At 43.2% G+C, this 21,877-nt stretch overlaps 1 protein-coding gene across 1 annotated transcript in view; it reads left to right on the top strand.

The window, feature by feature from the left end:
• The window catches only part of LOC121861590, a 53,108-nt gene extending 50,002 nt beyond the window's left edge, over window positions 1-3,106 (top strand). Inside the window, exon 6 of the mRNA XM_042359474.1 lies at window positions 2,539-3,106. Coding sequence (XP_042215408.1) covers window positions 2,539-2,651 — 113 coding nt within the window. The 3' untranslated portion in view covers window positions 2,652-3,106. The remainder of the gene's footprint in view (window positions 1-2,538) is intronic.
• The last annotated feature ends 18,771 nt before the right edge of the window (window positions 3,107-21,877 follow it).

Genomic DNA, 21,877 nt, shown 5'->3' with positions numbered 1-21,877 from the left:
GACAAAAACGTGTTAGAAAAGCCAGTGCTTAGCAAGGAACCAGTATACTGTATTGGCAGTAACTTAATAATAGTTTATAAACACCTCTGAGATCATTATTTAGTCAGTGATCCGACTGTAAGGGGGTGGGGGGTATTTCTCAACTCAAGCTGCCCCCCTTGTCTTACTCATACTTCTCTTGTTCTTCTTAGTTCCTCCAATTGTTCTTTCTACTTACTCAGTTCAATGGTTACTACATAACCTCAGTTCTTTGGTAGCATGGCGAGGGTCTAGGGCACATGGGTATGGTAATTCTGATATCAAGTCACTTGGACGGAAATAAAGGTGAACTACTGTGGGAAAATGAATACCCCTAATATACCCTAAGAAAAAGTTTTTTAATATGAAATCAAAGTAGGGAAAAAGATATCATTAACATACAACTCCAAGGTGCAACTCCTAGGCTTTACTCAACTGCAAATTACTCAGATACTGTACTCTTATTACTTACAACCTTACTGGTGTTACATTACATTACAGTTACCAGGACCAATTCCTTGGCTTTACTCACATTACATATAGACACCTGACAACTCCTTGGCTTTACTCACATGCCATTCCAAGTGGGTACTCTGCCTTCTCCCACATTACTGGTGATACACTTCATTACAGTTACTAGGATCAACTCCGTGGCTTGACTCAGTCCCAAGTGGACAACCTTACTTCTCACACATTACTAGGTACATTTCATTACATCCAGTTATAAGACAAACTTACATATGATACCTTCACAGACTGTTGTTAGTACATGTGAGATGCACTCAACACACAACACGTTATTACTGAAACCAACAACTTATACATGGGCTCACTGCCCAACATGGGATAATTATTTCCAGTTAATTATCCCCAACATATAAAACAAACACGGAGGACCATATAACTTCAAGGCATGTCCCAGGGTAGGACACTGGTGGCTCACAACTGACGACCGTTGTTGTGGTCGGCTGTACTCCGACACGTGTTGACAGTCTGGGGTCTAAGGCCCACGAGGCGGACTTGGAGCAAGTTAATCATGCCGAATCAACGACATCGTCCATATATCGCTCACTGATAGGTAGCCACCGACTCTGGGGCAATCGGTGGGTGTTCAAAGAGCCCACACTTGATCTGACGAACAACAGGAGAGGGAAGCATCACGGGAGGAAGCATGGACTCAAACACAAACAAATCTTTCGTCTTGCAAGGTCAGACGACATTTACTTTATAGTACTTCTTACCCTGGGTGACTGACAATTCCACTGTTACAACATGAACACTGATACTCACAAAATTGACTAAATCAAACTGAATGGCTATATCGGCGGGGAACACTGTCTTCATACCTGAGGAACAACGGGAGAAGGAAGCTCACGGGAAGCTCCCTCCTTCTCACACAGGGTTTATAAACCCCTGAGTTGCCAGACGTGGCTATCTCACGCAATGACAGAAATTACAAACAAACCAACTGTTACACAATCAAAGATGACCCTCAGTTGACAAAGGTCTGGCGAATTACTAAAGTTGGTTTACATAAACTAATCCAAGATTGAGCTTGCCAGAAGAAAGTGGAATAAAAACGCATTGACAACTGTCTTCGAAGGCGGGACTTACTGGGAGGGATCCTTGGTGCAAACGTTGGGGAGGGAAAAGAGCGTTTCTTCTTAGGGATAGCTAACCAGCTACCCATTCATGTTTTGCTGTCGTGGAGTATAATAAGAATCAACAGAGTTAAAACAGACTAGCCGTCAATGTGCCCATGACATTACCTCGAGCTGGCAGATGCCTGTCCCACCTGGGGCCACAGCTTTAGGTTGAAGAAGCCATAATAAGTTCAGAAAACTGTCCGGACAAACTTTTTTTTTAATTAAGAGTCATGAACTCTTAGAACAATCAAGCAGAAAGCATTGTGACGGTACCGAGTGGGAGCTCATTCATGACTAGACTTGACCAAAACTGGCACAAGTACAGATACATTCTGGAGCCAGTGCATACATTCTGCCTACAGTGCATAATGAAGATGTGACTGACTGCCCAAGCAGCTAATAAGCCGATCAGTGGCGAAGAGGATAAAGTAAAGTGCTCTGTAGTTCCTGAGCTGGAGTATAGGATTTTTTTTAGTGTCCTTCCTTTTCTTATGTTTAATTTTCTTATCTCTATCTGTCTCTCACAGAACAACTAATTTCTCATCCATTTTTTGACATTATTCATGATATTCTGGGAATGCCTCTCTTACGCTCCATCACCTATACATGCACTCTATTTTTCAACAGGGTCGCTACATCCCTTTCCTTATTATCAAGAGGCGCATTATACTGTTTTGCATAGGAGAGATCAGTATCTTTACTGTTGGTAACATCTTTACTACTTCTTAACCAGTTTACTCCAAATGTCATATTTTTAGTCGTAATATTGACTTAACCTATATCAGATAACATTTATCCCTCTGGTTTCAACTTTATACAGTACTGATCTCCCTTACTTTTGACTGCAGGATAATTCCAAAAATTTTTTCCACAGCTAGTCGCAAACACACTCAATATGAAGACATTGATCAGGCTCCCGGAACCAAACCTTTGACATCTGTTGACCCTGAGAGTGGTCCAACATCATCTGCTTTACTCAAGGGGTAAACCTTCTCCACCTAAGAGACAACTCACACGACATATCAGGTCAGCAGGGTTGATGATTCTTTCAAAAACATCTTGGTAAGTTCTTGAGAAACAGAAAAGAAATGTAACAATGTTTTTATCTGCAACAAAAATGTTAAAATTTTGAATATTCAGTAGATATATTAGTCAACTAGTCAATAGCAATATATTTCATATACAGAACTGTATAAGTGAATGTACACAAAGGAGTTAAGTTATTTAACTCCCAAAACGTGTATGAATTAGATTATTTCAAATTATATAAGACTTCTTCAAAACTGGATAACTTTTACTAAAAAAATTAAAGAGCAGAATACCTAATTCAGTGAGAGGATATGTTTGTTTAACTAACACTTCCAACAAAACATCTCACCTTTTCTAATGAGCTGGATGTTTCCATGTTACTGAACCAAACCAAAACCATTCCCTAAATAAAAATGTAGGATCACACTTCTTTTATTTTCCATTCAGTGAACATTTTTGGCTCATATTTGTTTGTTTATTAACCCAGATAGTGAAGATTAAGGACAGTTTAGATTTGGTTGTTTTGTTTCTTCTACTATCAAATAATAACTGGTCAAGAATTCTTTTTTTTTTGGCTTGACAGAAATTAGGCAGTAAATTTATAGTCAAAAAGGTTGTTCTGGTGAAGGAACTGTGTCAGTTTGGTGGTGCAGTTTGTTGGAATTTATTTAAGACAGTGTAAGGGTGGGAGCACACTCTGCCACCATTGTAAGGGCGGCGACTCTACTACTGAACCACCGAGGCCACCCTTATGTTCTTACTTCTCTCTGTCTTATTTCCTTCATTTGTTCTGTCTACATATTCAGTTCATGGTTACTTCATAACCTCAGTTCTTTTGGTAGCATGGCGAGGGCCAGGCACATGGATACTGTAATTCTGGTATCAAGGTCACTTGGACAGAATAAAGGTGGATACTGGGAAAAAGAAATACCCCTAATATACTCTAAGAAAAGGTTTATTAAATGAAATCAAAGTAGGGAAAAAGATGTCATTAACATACAACTCGGCTTTACTCAACTGCAATTCAATTAGATACTGTACTATTACTTCTCACAACCTTACTGGTGTTACATGGCATTACATTACATTACCAGACAAACTTACATCTGATACCTTCACTAGACTTTTGTTAGTACATATGAGATGCACTCACAACACACAACACGTGAATGCTGATACCAACAAGTTCACATTGGTTCACTACCCAATATAGGATACTTATATTCCAGATAATTATCCCCAATCATATACAACAAACACTGTGGACCATATAACTGCCAGGAGTGTCCCAGGGTAGAACACTCAACAACTGACGACCGCTGTTATGGTCGGGTGTAGTCGGACACGTGGTGACAGTCTGGGGTCCAACCCCACGATGTTGACTGGATCAGTTTAATCCTACCGAATCGGCGACTACAGCTAACTGTTAGGAAGCCACCGACTCCTGGCAGCCGGTGGGGTGTTCAAATAACCCACACACTGGATCTGAGACAAAGTAGGGAGCGTTACGGGAAGCATGAGGATGACTCAATCACAACAATCTTTCGTCTGGCAACGACAGGCGACATTTACGTTACTAGTAATTCTCACACTGAGTAAATGACAATTTCACTGTTACAACATGAACACTGATACTCACAAAATTGACTAAGTCATACTGAATGGCTATATTGGCGGGGAACACATGCTTACATACCTGAGACAAAGTAGGGAGCGTTACCGGGAAGGCTGTTCCTCCTCGGCATGGGTTTATATACCCCATAAATTGCCAGAGGTGGCTACTCATGCAATGACAAAAATCACAAACAAATCAACTGCTACACATTCAAGGATGACCCTCAGTTGACACGGGTCTGGCGAATTACTTTAGTTGATTTACATAAACTAATTCAAGATTGAACTGGCAACGGTGTTCACAAGGCGGACTTACGGAGGGAGCCTTGGTGTAAAACACGTTTCTTCCTAGGGATGTTTTGCGGACGTGAAATATAATAAGAATCAGCAGGTTTAAAACAGACCAGCAGTCAATGTGACCATGACAACAGCAATTAGTGATACAGTACTAGTAACTGCTAGGGACACCGAAAACAAATATTGGCAAGTGAATTTCTTGGAAGCAACACGGTTATGTGGGGAACCAGTCGGTTACTAAGGACGTGCGCCAGACACGTCCACCTTCCACCTATGGTCGACCCCGCGACGTAAACAACACCAGCTCAGGCAGTGTCACTGTTGGTATGGGTCCACCTCTGAGTAGTGCGTGGGTCGTAATTTCGCGTGTGTATTCTGGTATGTGATCTCCAATGGTATGAGTCTCTGGGGTTAACATACAGGGTAGTGTGAAGGCCGCCACGTTTTCTTGGCTATGTAACAGAGTAGCAAAGCAGGTATTTATTTGGAATACCAGTGCTACAAGTCCTGATCTATGAACGAGAGCAATCTCTCAGGTTCTCTGTGTTGTTGTTGGATCCCAAGCGTACTCTATGTATATTTACAGTGTATATGTTTCCTACAGGTACATCAAGTACAGGTGATTGTGGAATATGCAATATAGCTACCTTGTTGACAAGTTTCTGAGTACTGCCGTGGAGTTGTTATTGGCAGTAATGTGGAAGGTTCTGAGGTAGAGATAAGTTGAGACTTTCCGTTAAACTCGAGCGATAAGTACGTTTTGTGTTTACATTTCAGACAATTATCTAATCTCTATAATACAAAACTGACAACATTTTCTATGTTTCCATCGGATTCTCTAATGTTCATATATCAAAACAGTAGGAGTTCAGTTTCGAACTGCCGCCACGTACGAATACACGAAACATAGGATTTACAGCTGACCGAAAGAGTAACCAACACGTAATCTCTTAACACAAAATAATCTACACATAAAATACAGGATACCTCCAACATATAATTAATACATCTAGACTATTTCCTATCACGGTAGGTAAACATCATTGACTGTACAATAAATTTATTCGCTCACAATTTCGAATGTCCTGAACACCCTATAAGGTATTTAAAAATACCCGAGTCCCTAAGCGAGTATACGAGAGAAAATGGAAGAACTACAGCATCCTGAAACGGATAGAGAACGGACGTCTCTACTGGAAGACTCAAATGTTTCACATGTTTTGTGGGCGCTATAGCATAATATGAATAATTAAGTGTTGAACGGACTAACTACACAAACGTTACCATGACAACAAGGAATAAACTGTCAAAGCTAAAGGTTCACAAAGGTCTCGGCCCTGACATGGTACATCCCAGAGTGCTAAGAGAGTTGTGCAGCGAGCTTCCTGAGCCCCTGAAGATCCTGTTCTGTAAATGCGAGGATGAGCAAAAGGTCCCCAGTGAATGGAAAATGGCTTATGTGAGTCCTATCTTCAAGAAGGGCGAGCGTCACTCCACGAATAACTATAGACTAGTGAGCCTGACCAGCATAGTTTGTAAAGTACTTGAGAGCATTCTAAGAGATGCCATAATGGAACATCTACTGCGAAACAACCTTGTAAAGGATTACCAACACGATTTTATGCTGGGACGCTCCTGCTTAACACAATTACTCAAGGTACTGGATGTTTGGACCTAAATTCTGGAACAGGGTGGCATTGTCGACAATATACTGTATATCTAGATTTTGCCAAGGCTTTCGACAGCATACCCCATGAAGGGCTGAAAATTAAAATGGAAGGGGACGGGATTCTGGGAAGTGGCCTAGCGTGGATCGAAGACTTTCTCCATGACCGTAAGCAGTGTATGGTGATTAATGGCACGAAATCATCATGTGTATTCGTCACAAGCAGAGTACCATGGGGCAGTGTAATGAGCCCGCTGTTGATTGTTTGCTTCATCAATGACATGCCAGACGCTATACATTCCCCCTACAAATATTTGCGGATGACGCCAAGTTATTTCGGGAAATTAAGAACCAAGCAGACTGTGAATAACTGCAGAAGGATCTCTGTGAGCTTCAAGAATGGCCGAAGAAATGGTTGCTAAAATTCAATGTTACGAAGTGTAAGAGGATGCACCTGGAACGTACCAACGGTAAAGAGGCGTACCATTTGTCCCAGCGGGGCGAAGAAACTGCATTAATTGAGACTTAATGTGAAAAGGACCTAGGTGTGTATGTTGACAATGAGCTGAAGTTCTCGGGCCTTTGCGAAAAGTAGGTGAAGTAGGCAACTAAATTATTAGGTCTTATAAGAAGGTCGTTCAGAAATCTAGACGGCCCGTCCCTTGAAACGATCTTCAAGAGTGAAGTGCTTCCCCATCTGGAGTACTGTCTGGTCCCCGAGATATGCTAGGGACTGTCAGTTGATTGTAAATATCCAAAGGATGGCCACCAGGCTGGTGCCATCACTTCGGCACCTTAGCTACCCTGAGAGATCAGAGCGCCTGCAATTGCCTAGCTTATACTACAGACAGGCAAGGGGGACCTAATCAAGGTGTATAAACATCTCAAAGGGCATTACTCAGTCGAGTGTCTTTACCTGGAGCGGGCGGACGCTCGCCCCACAACGGGTCACAGCTCAAGGTTGAAGTCGCAAGTCCAGAAAACTGTGAGGGATAACTTTTTCGGAGAGAGAGTTGTGAACTCATGGAACAATCTGTTAAAGAATGATGTGACGGCACCGAGTGTAAGCTTTTTGAAACTCAGACTTGACAAGCACTAGAGCTGGTTCAGATACATTCAGTACTTGCCAACAGTGCGTAACATGACGTGACCGACTAACGAGCCGATCAGTGGTGAAGGGGATAAAACATACTCAGTGACAGAAATAAGAAATATTATAAATACACAAACAGCATATACCTGAAGATAAAGTTAATATTATGACTACAGTATGCATGTATGTATGTATGTATGTATGTATGTATGTATGTGGTCCGACACAAAAATAGCGAGACTGACCCTACAACTCAGGAACCAAGAGTGGGAGGGGAGGGACAAACAGACGATTATTGACCATGTTCTAACATGTCACAGTGTAACAAGGCTCAACTAGATTGCTTCACTCAGTACAAGTGGACTCGTGTTGAAGTACTGTATAGATGTAAACTTACGCTCCATCGGAAAATGTCGGATTGCTAAACTGAGCAACGAGTTATCAAGTTTCTTGTTAAACTTAAGAAATTCGCGACGAAAACTTTTCAATTATTGACTGAGGCTTACGGTGAAGATTGCATGTCTCGTGCACGTGTTTCTGAATGGCACAAACAATTTTCGGAAGGCAGAGAAACCTTGAAAGATGATGACCGCCCAGGCCGTCCACACACGGCAGTTACCGATGACAACATTGAAAAAGTGCGAGATGTGATTAGAAAAAAACGTAGGTTGGGTGTTCTAGCAATAGCTGAGAAAGTTAATTTAGACAGGGAAAGTGTTCGACGCATTCTAACGGAAGAATTGAACATGACAAAGGTTTGTGCAAAAATGATTCAAAAAATGCTGTCAGGTGACCAGCCCACAACGTTTTGTCTGTGAAGCAGCTTTTAGCCAATAAAAACATCACTGTACTTGAGCACCCACCCTATTCACCAGAAGTGGCTCCCTGCAACTTCTACCTCTTCCCAAAGATCAAGTCCGTGCTCACAGGAACCATTTTTTTTTGTCGGTGTAAAAGGTGAAAGCAAAAACGACGGAGCTCCTCAATAGCCTTACAGAACATGATCTGGGGAATTGCTTTGAACTGTGGCAGCATCGCGTGCAACTGTGTGTCAAGTAAGAAGGGAACTACTTTGAAGGCGATTACAGGTGATTTTCTTTATTTGGCAAATAAAAAGAGTTACAGCATCAGTCTCGTTTTTTTTGTGTCAAACTTCGTATGTATGTATGTATTGTTACGAACCACGCCATCTATTGTCATGATCTACCTACCCAGAACCACGAGCAACGCCATCTAGGGACGAAACCCGAGTATGACTAGTCTTAGTTACCACTCCGGGGTTTCCCTTCTCCATATCCTGGTTGTTGCGTCACCTCCTCCAAGTTTTCCTCATCAGCTCCAGATCGAGGAGAGTTCAGTTCACTCTGGGAAGTGACCACACTAGGATCTCCTATCCTGGAAACCTATGGCACAGTGACTACCTACCATCTTCTTCAATACTCAGCCTTACTCGTCAGCCATCTCAGCACTGCACTTGAGTATTTTGTAATCTTATATTGCCTCCCACCTCCACTTGCTTCTGTTTGTTGTATGTTGTATAAATATGTATATACTGTTAAGCCAATGTTGCGTATGTTTAGGTTAAGTATGGTTAAGGGTAAATTATAGAAAGCTGAATATTTTGTTAAGGAATTTATGGTACTTTATTATACACAACAAAAACTCGCATCCTTTGTCTACCCTTTTATAGTCCGATTGTCTTTGTTTTTTTATTGCTGTTGCCTGTTGGGATCTGGGTAGACTTTTAACTATATTCTAAATCCCCAACTCGTAACAGTATGTATGTATGTATGTGTAGCATGAACAGAACAGCGGGCTCCCATAGCAGGGATAGGACACACACTTGTAATTATCTCCTTTATTTACTCTAGAAATCACCCGAGGAAGGAAAGGCTGGGACCTAGATCAGACATAACTAGTCATTATACATTGTACATACAAAACAAGCATCAACTGTTGTCATAATCACATATTGGCACAGCACATTAGTAGGAACTAAACAAGACATGACAATAAGCCTAACCCACCAGCATAACAAGTGGTGGACGCTCGGTGCCAACTCATTCAGGGGTGGTGGAGGATGAATGTCTGTAGAGAAATGCCTTTATTAGCCTTATTCTGGCTTACAAACTACCTCCACGCGTTCATCATATTCTTCACATAACACTCATTATGCTCAACCTATCAAACACACCCTAATAGAGCACAAAATACTTGGTACACACTTGTTGCTGGTCCCGCTAGCGCGCCTTTTCGTAACGAAAACAAAAAGTGGCGTCCTTTCCCCGGGCCGGGCTGCGTTTGCTGGTAGCAAACCCATTTTGAATCCACAAAATATACTTTTTTCCTCCTCGGGACTTACAAAAATAAATATCCATATTAAAAAAATACTCTAAATCACCAAATAGTTGTCTCTGTAGTTCCTCATACCACATATTTCTTTAGTGTATTATTATACATTTTTTTTACAGGTATTACCCCTGTAGGGTTTCGTGATGTTATGTTGTCTAGCACTCAGGATGGGATGGATGGAAACTCTAGGTGGTGGTTTTCCTATATAAAATATATTATATACAAGACAATCTGGTGCTGGAGACGCCGTGTGGTGAGAAGCTTGCTCAGAAGACACGTTCAGTGAGTAGCGTGTTTTAGGAGGTATCTGTGCAGTAGCTTCGTTAGAGGAGATGTTGCGTGTTGCTGTCCTCCAGGCTGAATGAGAGCTGGACAGCGAGGAGCTTGCTTGGAGGAGGTGATGTGTGTTCAGGAACGTAGGGCAGAATGCATCTCAATGGAGAGACTGAGAGCTTATATATACAGCAGCCGGAAGTAAACCCGTGGGAACTCGCCGGTTGCTTGACTCCATTGCTACGGTAGACGTAGCAGGTGGTGACCACCCCCCCCCCCGTGAGCAGCTCGCTGGTTGCTAGGATACTGTCTCATTGGAATGCAGCTACGCAGTTGTAGGGGAGAGATCCACTACAATACTCCCCCTCCCCTCCGGGCGCTGCAGGAGACTTGTTGTTGGCAGGGTTGTATCTCACATGTGAGACATAACGGGCAGGGGTGTGGATCAGTCGGCCGCTGCGGGTGACGACTCTGTCTGGAGGCACGAGATCTGTGGGAGAAGCAGAGGGAGAAGGAGGGTTGTGGATAGGAGAAGGTTGTACCGGCGAGGAATGTGGTGCTTCTATCACCGCAGGTGGAGGGGGGCCGGGTGGGGTATCTGGGTCATTAGGGCCGGCTGCGGGGTCGTCAGGAGCAGTAGGTACCTGAGGATGAAAAGAGGGTATGCAGAAATGTTGTGGGCGAGTTGGTGCTCTAAGTGGCAATGGTGGGTAGACTGGCGGAGGAGGTGCGGGATGAATGTGTTCAGGGCGGTGGGAAGGCTGGCGTGGCGCCGTAGCCTTGAATGCAGAAACCGCCTGACGTAGTGTTTGTAGTAGGTCGTGACGGGCAACAGGAGTGAAGTGGTCAAGGTCAGAAGTAAGGCGTGTGATGTGCTGCTTGATAGTGGCGGAGGTTATGGCGCCTACCAGTCTCCATCGATGTTGCTTCGCCGTGTAGTTGCAGGGAGCCTCACAGCGTCTCGCTTTAGTGCCAAAACGTTGATGGTACCAACAGAAGGTAGGTACATTGTGCTGGGGGCTGGCGGCGGGGTCTGGGGCAGGACGGGAGTGTTGGGGTTGGTAGGACACAGTGCGTGGGGCAGGAACAGGAGAAGAAGCAGGCATGGAGGAGCAGAGCTGTTCACTGGTGTCCATCCTGCGGTTCAAAGTTTGCAACAGGTCCCTGGTGTCTTGCTTGTCTGGCGGAATGCTACTTCTCTGAGGAGCGTTGATCTTGTTGACGAAACCGGGGCTAAGTGGAGGTGTGACCACTGAGTGGTTTGCGGCAGCATGGCACACAGCAGTGTATTCGTTGAATATTCTATCTGCCGCGGTTGCGTTAAGTTCAGGTGTCGTCGAGTAATCTACTGCGGACAGGGTGATACGTACTTGTGTGGGAAGCTTTTGTGTGGGAAGCTTTTGTGTGTGAAGCTGGCGCAGGATGGGTTCGGGAAGTCTGTCTGCGTGCCGGGAGTTCAGCCTACACATCTCCTCCCAGAGAAGTCCCGGTGTTGAGTTTCCAAGGGAGATAGAAGATAGGTTCTGCAGGAGACTGGGGCGGGTCCGTCGGTAATGCGTTCTTAAGGCGTCCCGCAGGGTGGCGAATTTGTTGTTTTTTGGAGATTTGGAAGAGTCTGTGATACATGCGTGGCGACTTCCGTGGGCAAGGAGGATAGCAGGGCACCGTACTTTTGCTCGTCAGTAGCTTGTGAGCTGATGAGGATTGCTTCCACATGATCTAACCAGTCCTCGACGTTGTGGTTGAAAGTCGGTAGAGAGATCCGTCCGTCCTCCATCCTGTGTGAGTGCGTTTTTCCGGGGTCACCATTTGTAGGGTTTCGTGATGTTATGTTGTCTAGCACTCAGGATGGGATGGATGGAAACTCTAGGTGGTGGTTTTCCTATATAAAATATATTATATACAAGACAGTCTGGTGCTGGAGATGCCGTGTGGTGAGAAGCTTGCTCAGAAGACACGTTCGGTGAGTGGCGTGCTTTAGGAGGTATCTGTGCAGGAGCTTCGTTAGAGGAGATGTTGCGTGTTGCTGTCCTCCAGGCTGAATGAGAGCTGGACAGCGAGGAGCTTGCTTGGAGGAGGTGTTTCGTGTTCAGGAACGTAGGGCAGAATGCATCTCAATGGAGAGACTGAGAGCTTATATACACAGCAGCCGGAAGTAAACCCGTGGGAACTCGCCGGTTGCTTGATTCCATTGCTAGGGTAGACGTAGCAGGTGGTGTCCCCCCTCCCCCGTGAGCAGCTCGCTGGTTGCTAGGGTACTGTCGCATTGGAATGTGGCTACACAGTTGTAGGGGAGAGATCCACTACAGCCCACCCGGGCACAGGTCACTGACCCACATCGGGGCCTGGGGGTGGACGTAATAATAATAATTAGTTCATAGTAAATAAAATTTATAATAAAAAATAAAAAAATAAAAATTAAATAATAATAATAACAACACTGATAATTTAATAATAATAATAATAAAGAACCATAAAGAAATACAAAAATTAAAAAAATATCAATAGTGAGAGACGATATATGTATGTTGTATTGACAAAGTAAAAGAAACAATTGAGACCCCACAATTGTGTGTAAATGAGGCAGAAAGTCAGATCAGCAACCTGGGACTTGGTCACAATTTTCGTGATGCCATATGGCAGCAGGGTCTACCATTAGACAACAAATTATGCTTCCAATACCTTCCCAGGCGGTAGTACCTCCCTGTTTGATAGCTACCTACTGTACTACATGTATGGATTTCTATATGTGGCGATCTGTGGTGTAATGACCAGCATGCTCTCATCGCAAGCAAGCGAAACTGGGTTCGATCCCCGGGCAGGGTGAAACTATGGTCAAAATTTTTTTTATGCCATTTGCCTCTATCTACCCAGCAGTAATTAGGAACCTTAATGTTAATCGATTTGCGGATCGTATTCCGGGGTAATGGTTAGGCAGTGTAGTTGGCGAGTTATCCAGTCTTCTCGGACTATTCCTTGACACTGGGTCACTCAGCTCGTTAACTTAGGGTGTGGTTGTTGTGTTGGCGACAGCTTCTACACCTTAAACAAATTCACGCCTAGGTGGCTTTTGGGCCGGCCATCCTCGTTATCATGAGGGACAATCATTATTATGTATGTATGTATGTTCATGCTCTCTGTTAACTCAGCTGTTGTACGAAGATAATTTTATTGAATGTCTGTCCAATTATCTATCTATATGTCCATCTACGTATCTAATAAAGGCTTTAAAGGATTGAAAAGCCTATTTTTGGTGGAGGTGCCGAGCTAGTAAATGAGAGCTATAGGACCTCCTCTAGTATCCCTCTCAGAGGATACTAGACTTAGGCTACACTAGCAAATTTTTCATAAACCTTGACGTAGCTGCAGCAGTGATCCCTAATACCACTTCCGTTTTCTATGGTGTGTCGACGTCACGTCTGGAAGCGTATCCCTCACTCTGCCTCAAACATTAGACGTTGGGTGACTGCCGGGAACTGCCGTACACTAGCTCGGCACATCCTCCCCAAAATAAGCTTTTTAATCCTCCTCCCTACTGGCACCTTTTAGGGCTGAATCCTATTAGTACTTTCACCTATTCGTGCTGGAACTTATCAAGAAGCACCCATTAGTACTGGCATCTATTAGTACTGGCACCTATTAGTACTAGCACCAATTATTACTGACACCTATTAGTACTGGCATCTATTAGGACTAGCACCAATTAGTACTGGCACCTATTAGTACTGGCATCTATTAGGACTAGCACCAATTATTACTGACACCTATTAGTGCTGGCATCTATTAGGACTAGCACCAATTAGTACTGGCACCTATTAGTACTGGCATCTATTAGGACTAGCACCAATTATTACTGACTCCTATTACTAGTGGCACCTATTAGTACTGGCACCTATTAGTACTGGCACCTATTAGTACTGGCACCTATTAGCGCTGGCACCCATTAGTACTGACACCAATTAGTACTACTAGACACCACTGGCACCTAGTACTAGCACCCTGGCAGTACTGGCACCTATTAGGATTAGCACCAATTATTACTGACTCCTATTACTAGTGGCACCTATTAGTACTGGCACCTATTAGTACCTGGCACCTATTAGTACTGGTACCTTAGTACTGGCACCTATTAGTACTGGCACCTAGTTAGGCACCAATTATTACGATACTAGTGGGTACTACTGGGTTAGTACTGGCACCTATTAGTACTGGCTATTAGTACTGGCACCTATTAGTGCTGGCACCTATTAGTACTGGCACCAATTAGTGCTGGCACATATTAGTGCTGGCACCTATTAGTGCTGGCACCTATTAGTGGTGGCACCAATTAGTACTGGCACCAATTAGTACTGGCACCTATTAGTACTGGCACCTATGAGTGCTGGCACCAATTAGTACTGGCACCAATTAGTGCTGGCACATATTAGTGCTGGCACCTATTAGTGCTGGCACCTATTAGTACTGACACCAATTAGTACTGACACCAATTAGTACTGGCACCTATTAGTGCTGGCACCAATTAGTACTGGCACCAATTAGTGCTGGCACCTATTAGTGCTGGCACCTATTAGTACTGGCACCAATTAGTGCTGGCACCTATTAGTACTGGCACCAATTAGTGCTGGCACATATTAGTGCTGGCACCTATTAGTGCTGGCACCTATTAGTGCTGGCACCTATTAGAACTGGCACCTATTATTACTGGCACTTATTAGTCCTGTCCCTATTAGTACTCTACCAATTAGTACTGGCACCTATTAGTACTGGCACCAATTAGTACTGGCACCAATTAGTACTGGCACCTATTAGTGCTGGCACCTCTAAGTACTGACACCAATTAGTACTGGCACCTATTAGTGCTGGCACCTATTAGTACTGGCACCTATTAGTACTGGCACCTATTAGTGCTGGCACCTATTAGTACTGGCACCTATTAGTGCTGGCACCTATTATTACTGGCACCTATTAGTGCTGGCACCTATTAGTACTGGCACCTATTAGTACTGGCACCTAGTATTACTGGCACCTATTAGTGCTGGCACCTATTAGTACTGGCACCTATTAATACTGGCACCTATTATTACTGTTGCCGCCCATGAGGAAAAACCAGGAGATATTTAAGTTTCGGCGGTGACTGAGTAGTGAAGTTGTAGAGAGAGGTGGTGAGTGGAGGTCCCGGGCGGTTGTTTACATGACCGAGACGCTGGAATTTGCTGATCTGTTAATAAGAACAAGATGCCGCCTGGTGCCTCGGTAGTTCACTCTGCTATGAGGGTCAGAAAACACTTTGGAGCCGCACAGGGAACACCCCTCCCTCTCCTTAGACCCGTGACACGTAAGTCTGTTTACGGAACATTAGTGCATATACGAGATCTCACCACTGTATTATTGTGTCAAGTTCATTATGTTAAGGAATGTGTTTAATATCCCACTGTAGTTGTATTATTGTGCTAAGTTCGTTATGTTAAGGAATGTTATATCAAAATGATGTTCACTTACGTCGTAATAATTGTTGTTGACAGGTTTTTGAACGAATTATATTCTTCGTGTCCAACGCCTTAAGGGCGATTACAATTACTGACTCCTATTAGTACTGACATCCGTTAGTACTGACTCCTATTAGAACTGGAACCTATTAGTACTGGAATCAATTAGGACTGCCCCTATTAGTACTGATACCTATTGGTACTGGCATCTATTAGTGCTGACTCCTATCAGTACTGGCACCAATTAGTAATGGCACCTATCAGTACTGGAACCTATTAGGACTGCATTTATTAGTACTGGCACCAATTAATACTGACACCTATTAGTACTGGAACCTACTAGTATTGGCACCTATTAGTACTGACTCCTATTAGTACTGGCACCTATTAGTACTGACACCTGTTAGTACTTGGACCTGTTTTACTGTCATCTATTAGTACTGGACCTATTAGCACTGGCAGCTATTAATACTGGCAGCAATTGGTACTTTACCTTTTAATACTGCCACCTATTAGTACTGGCAGCTATTAGTACACTAACTATTAATACTCTACCTATTAGTACTGGCACCTATTAATTCCGGCACCTGTTAGTACTGGCACCTATTAGAACTGGCACCTATTATTACTGGCACTTATTAGTCCTGTCCCTATTAGTACTCTACCTATTAGTACTGGCACCTATTACTACTGGCGCCTATTAGTACTGGCGCCTATTAATACTGGCGCATATTAGTACTATTAGTGCTAGCACTTATTAGCACTGGCACCTTTGAGGACTGGATCCTATTATGAATGGCACCTATTAGTACTGGCACCTATTAGCACCGGCATCTATTAGTATGGGCACCTATTAGTAATGACTTGGACATTACAGCGTTAGGGGCCTATCCCACAGTTGGTTTACCTCAACTGTCTAACAGGAAGCAGTATGTCTGCTATAATGTTCATCGATCTGATTACTCACCTATTTAGTATTGCGCCCTCAAGGTTCAGTTCTCGGTCTTGTACTGTTCTTGTTGTACATAAATGATATATATAGTCCACTCCAGCACACTCGTCAAACACAACTAATTATCAGACGATAGTGATCACTATGCCAGTCACTCAGATATCCTTTCCTGGATGGACTATGAACACTGAATTGATTAAAGTCAGGACCTTTGTAATATGTCATAAACTGACCGTAAATCTCGAGAGAAAAAACACTACACAATCTTTCACAGAATAAAACACTTACCACCAGATTTGGACCCCCTGTACCTTGGTAATACAGTCCTCAAACGTGAGCCAATGCTAAATGCCTAAACTGGAGAAACCACATCCAAGTCATTCACAGTAAAGGTCAATAAACAGTGTGTTATCCTGTATCACACGCGTCAGTCACTCACTCTTGCAGCAATGAAAAAAATCTATGATGATCTTGTTTACCAACACTTAATACAGTCACACACTATGGAGGCCCCCGGCTCCACAAAAACACAACCCCTGGTCACTGCTTAGAAGAGAGTTGTGCGGACAATGGCCAACTTGAAAAAAAAAATCACACTAACGAAAAATAAGCTAAATCGAAAATGTTAAAATTCGAGGATATTAACACATACTGCTGTGCCCTATTTGTTTATAAACCTGTTTATCGAGTGATTAAGAATAATTATTTCCAGTTCCGGAATAACTAGATATAACTTAAGACACCACCCCGCCATGCGCTCCTCTCAGTCCCACACCTCCATAAAATATCATGGTGTGAAGGTGTGGAACAACTTGCCCCCACCAATCTGAACAAAGACTACGCTCCCTTCCTTTAAATCATCTAAATAATATCTATTGTCTAATTATTAATATATTTTTTAACACTGGCCCCTATTAGTACTGGCACCGATTAGGACTGGCGCCTATTAGGACTGGCACCTATTAGGGCTGGCACCTATTAGTACTGGCACCTATTAGTACTGACTCCTATTAGTAATTGAACCTATTACTACCGGCACCTATTAATAGAGGCACCTATTAGTACTGGCACTAATTACGACTGGCACCTATTAGTCTTGAACCTATTAGGACTGCATCGATTAGCACTGGCAGCTATTAGTAATGACTCCTATTAGTACCAGTAAACTAATTCTCTCATCTGTACAATAATTCTCTAACATATACACTAATTATCTCGCCTGTACACTAATTATCTCTCGCCTGTTTACTAATTCTCTCTCACATGTACAGTAATTCTCTCTCACTTGTACACTAATTCGCTCTCACGTGTACACTAATTATCTCTCAGGTGCACACTAATTATCTCAGGTGTACACTAATTCTGTCCCAGGTGTACACTAATTCTCTCCCAGGTTTACACTAATTATCTCTCAGGTGTACACTAATTATCTCTCGGGTGTACACTAATTATCTCTCAGGTGTACACTACTTCTCTCCCAGGTTTACACTAATTATCTCTCAGGTGTACACTAATTCTGTCTCAGGTGTACACTAATTCTGTCTCGTCCTCAGGTGTCTACACTAATTCAGGTCTCAGGTGTACACTATTCACTAATGCACTAATTCTGTCTCAGGTGGTGTACACAATTCTCTCTCACATGTACAGTAATTCTCTCTCACTTGTACACTAATTCGCTCTCACGTGTACACTAATTATCTCTCAGGTGCACACTAATTATCTCAGGTGTACACTAATTCTGTCCCAGGTGTACACTAATTCTCTCCCAGGTTTACACTAATTATCTCTCAGGTGTACACTAATTATCTCTCGGGTGTACACTAATTATCTCTCAGGTGTACACTACTTCTCTCCCAGGTTTACACTAATTATCTCTCAGGTGTACACTAATTCTGTCTCAGGTGTACACTAATTCTGTCTCACCAGTAATCATCAAGTGATCAACAGGCCGCCAGAACAAAAGTCTCCTCATCTCTCACTAATGACCTCAGCTCAGTCAATGGTCGGCCCCGCTACACCTTCCTCAGTCTTCACATAACATAAATATACCCAAATTGTTGACTTAAGTTTAATAATAAAAATATCCAATAAATTATATTGAAGTTTATTTAGTAAGAGTTATTGAGGAGTATTGATATAATTGTTATAGTAAAGGTGATATATTTTGGTTATATTACGTCATAAGTTATCAGACAGGTATATTTGTCATAATTTATGAAGATTTTACATACTAAGAATATGGAAGAATCCGGGTCAATGATTTTTATAAAGTCTCTGGTGATATTTGTAGTATTTGTCGCCAACACATTAAGGGTAGAGTCTCAGCGCCACCACCACCACCACCACCACCACAGCCACCACCACCACCACAGCCACCACCACCACCACCACCACCACCACCACCACCACCACCACCAAAATTCGTCAACAATTTATCTGGTCAATTTAACATTAATTCCCAGCGCTATCAGACATCTTTTGATAACCTTAATTGGTTCTTTAATACCAGCGAGATGTCCTGCTTGGTCATGGCATTCAAGAGGGATTGTCAACCTTAAGGATGTTTATGGTGTAGCAGCTTCTTGCCTCAGGACTATTCATTTGGAGGAGGGAGCCTGAGTGTAAGGTGTTAATTGTGCAGGTGAAGGTGTGTGGCTGAAACCACATTCACCTACACCATAACCTACACCTTCACCTACACCTTAGCCTACACCATAATCTACACCTTCACCTACACCTTAGCCTACACCATAACCTACACCTTCACCCACACCTTAGCCTACACCATAATCTACACCTTCACCTACACCTTAGCCTACACCGTAATCTACACCTTCACCTACACCTCAGCCTACACTATAACCTACATCTTCACCTACACCATAACCTACACCTTCACCTACACCATAGCCTACACCATAACCTACATCTTCACCTACACCATAGCCTACACCATAACCTACACCTTCACCTACACCTTAGCCTACACCATAACTTACATCTTCACCTACACCATAACCTACACCTTCACCTACACCATAGCCTACACCATAACCTACATCTTCACCTACACCATAGCCTACATCTTCACCTACACCATAGCCTACATCTTCACCTACACCATAGCCTACACCATAACCTACACTTCATCATACACATACACCCCCAGGGCTTCAGAAGCTTTGGAAGACGCATAATACTGTACTCTCTCTCTCTCTCTCTCTCTCTCTCTCTCTCTCTCTCTCTCTCTCCATCTTTATATCTCTGTCTGTCTGTCTGTCACACACCTACAATGCCTAACACCTCTTCATATCTCCTGTATTTGCCCACCAATAGTTTATCATGACACACTGAAGTGAAGTCCTTTTAGCATGAGTTTTACCCACCCAGCCTCACACTGTCCATCTTCTACTTGGTGAAGGACACTACCAAGGAACTGGGTAGAGTGAATCATTATATCCTATTGGAGGCGAGGAAGGATAATGAGAGAGAGAGAGAGAGAGAGAGACAGAGAGAGAGAGAGATTGATAAGGGAATATGTATATGTAAAATAAACAACACAAGAAAAGAAAAACAAATATAGGAGAATTTATAAAGATGATGATGATGATAATGGATATGGTAAGAAGTAAAAGAAGACGATGATGACGACGACGAAGAAAGACAAGAAGAAGAATCCACGATAAAGAGAATAAGAGAGAGGAGGTGAATATTATCATCAGTTTGACTGGTGTAACAAAGAGACTTGTTTGTGATGGGTCGGTTAGTCTCCGAGGCGGAGGAACAACCTTGTGTGACTTCCTATTATTAACCATCCTGTGTTGTGGTGTTATTGTACCTGGGCCAGTACCAACCTACGATCCTGGGGACTTCTACTCGTTTTAGCTGGGGTTCATTGACCTAACCCCTTCCCCACCTGCACTCCACTCGCCTTAGTTGTGGGGAAGGTGAAAGGGGGGTGGGGGCATTTTCTTGTTTTAGCTGCGTGGGTGAGCGGGGACTTCTACTTTTAGCTGCTGGGGTGGGGGCTTACTTCTACTTGCCTTAGCTACGGTTATTTGAATCTTTTCCGGGGATTTTGCTCGTTTTAGCTGAAGATTAATTCCCGTGGACTTTATGTCTTTAGATGTGGGGATTCTCCGTGTTTTAGCTCAGGAAGACTCCTCTTTGCTTTAGCTGGGATTGTTTTTTGGGGGAATTCTGTTTGTTTTACAAATTGTGACTCCATAGCTTGGTTTGTTGTCAAAGTTTTACTGGTGATAAAACTAAATTACCCAATATAATTGTGTGCTTTTAATAGCGAACTAAATGCCTCTCTCTCTCTCTCTCTCTCTCTCTCTCTCTCTCTCCACCAGAGTTACTTTCAGCTGCCATGGAAGAAACGGAAATTGAGATGAAATTAGCGGTTTTAAGTGATGGTGGTGGTGATGGTGGTGGTTACAGTGCTCGTGATGGTAGTGCTGATGGTGATGGGCTGGTGGTTATGTTGGTGGTGGTGATGGGGTTGTTGGTGATGGTGGTGATGGTGGTTGTGATGGTGTTGATGATGGTGGTGATGATGGTGATGTGAATGGTGATAATGGTGGTGGTTGCTAGCATCAAATTAATTTGAGTCCCAAGGGATTATAGCTGTTATTTGTATCAAAACGCCCCTGATCTCTCTCTCTCTCTCTCTCTCTCTCTCTCTCTCTCTCTCTCTCATTATCATCATCTTGTCTTTCTCCCTTTGTCTCTTTCCGCTTGTCTGTCTGTCTGCCTCTCAACCTTAAGATGTATTAACATACACTAAGACGTGATGAATAATTTCACGTAAGGATGAACACCATAGTTGAAGAGGCCGCCACTCACGCGTTCTTGTCCCTGGAGCAACTTACTGTACTTTTGTGTATCAGAGAGAGAGAGAGAGAGAGAGAGAGAGAGAGAGAGAGATAGAGAGAGAAGAGAGAAGAGAGAAGAGAGAGAGAGGCACCTTCCATCACTCACATCAAAGAGGGTCGGCGGAAATTAACATCGCCAACAACATCGTCTCAACCTTATCTCATCAGAATTCTAAAATCTCTCAATTTATGGCACCGTGGTATTAGTGACACTATGGTATTAGTACCACAGTTACACAATTACCAGAGTGCTACTATTGCCATAATATCACTAGTACCAGTGTCAGTGTTACCACAGTATCACGGGTACCACAGTGTCACTAGTCCGACAGTGAAACAAGTACCACAGTGCCAGAAGTACCACAGTGCCACAAGTACCACAGTCTAACTAGTACCACAGTGTCAGACGTGCCACAGTGCCACAAATACCAAAATGCCAGTTTAATTAGTACCACAGTACCACAATTACCACAAGCACCAAAGTTCTGCTAGTCCCGCAGTGCCACAACTAGCACAGAGCCACAAGTACCACAGTGTCACTAGTACCACAGTGTCATTAGTACCACACTGTCAC

This window comes from Homarus americanus, unplaced genomic scaffold, assembly GCF_018991925.1.
Source record: "Homarus americanus isolate GMGI-L3 unplaced genomic scaffold, GMGI_Hamer_2.0 scaffold24260, whole genome shotgun sequence".
Lineage (NCBI taxonomy): Eukaryota > Metazoa > Arthropoda > Malacostraca > Decapoda > Nephropidae > Homarus > Homarus americanus.
The sequence above is the reverse complement of the archived record's forward strand: the minus strand, read 5'-3'. Positions and strand labels throughout refer to the sequence as shown.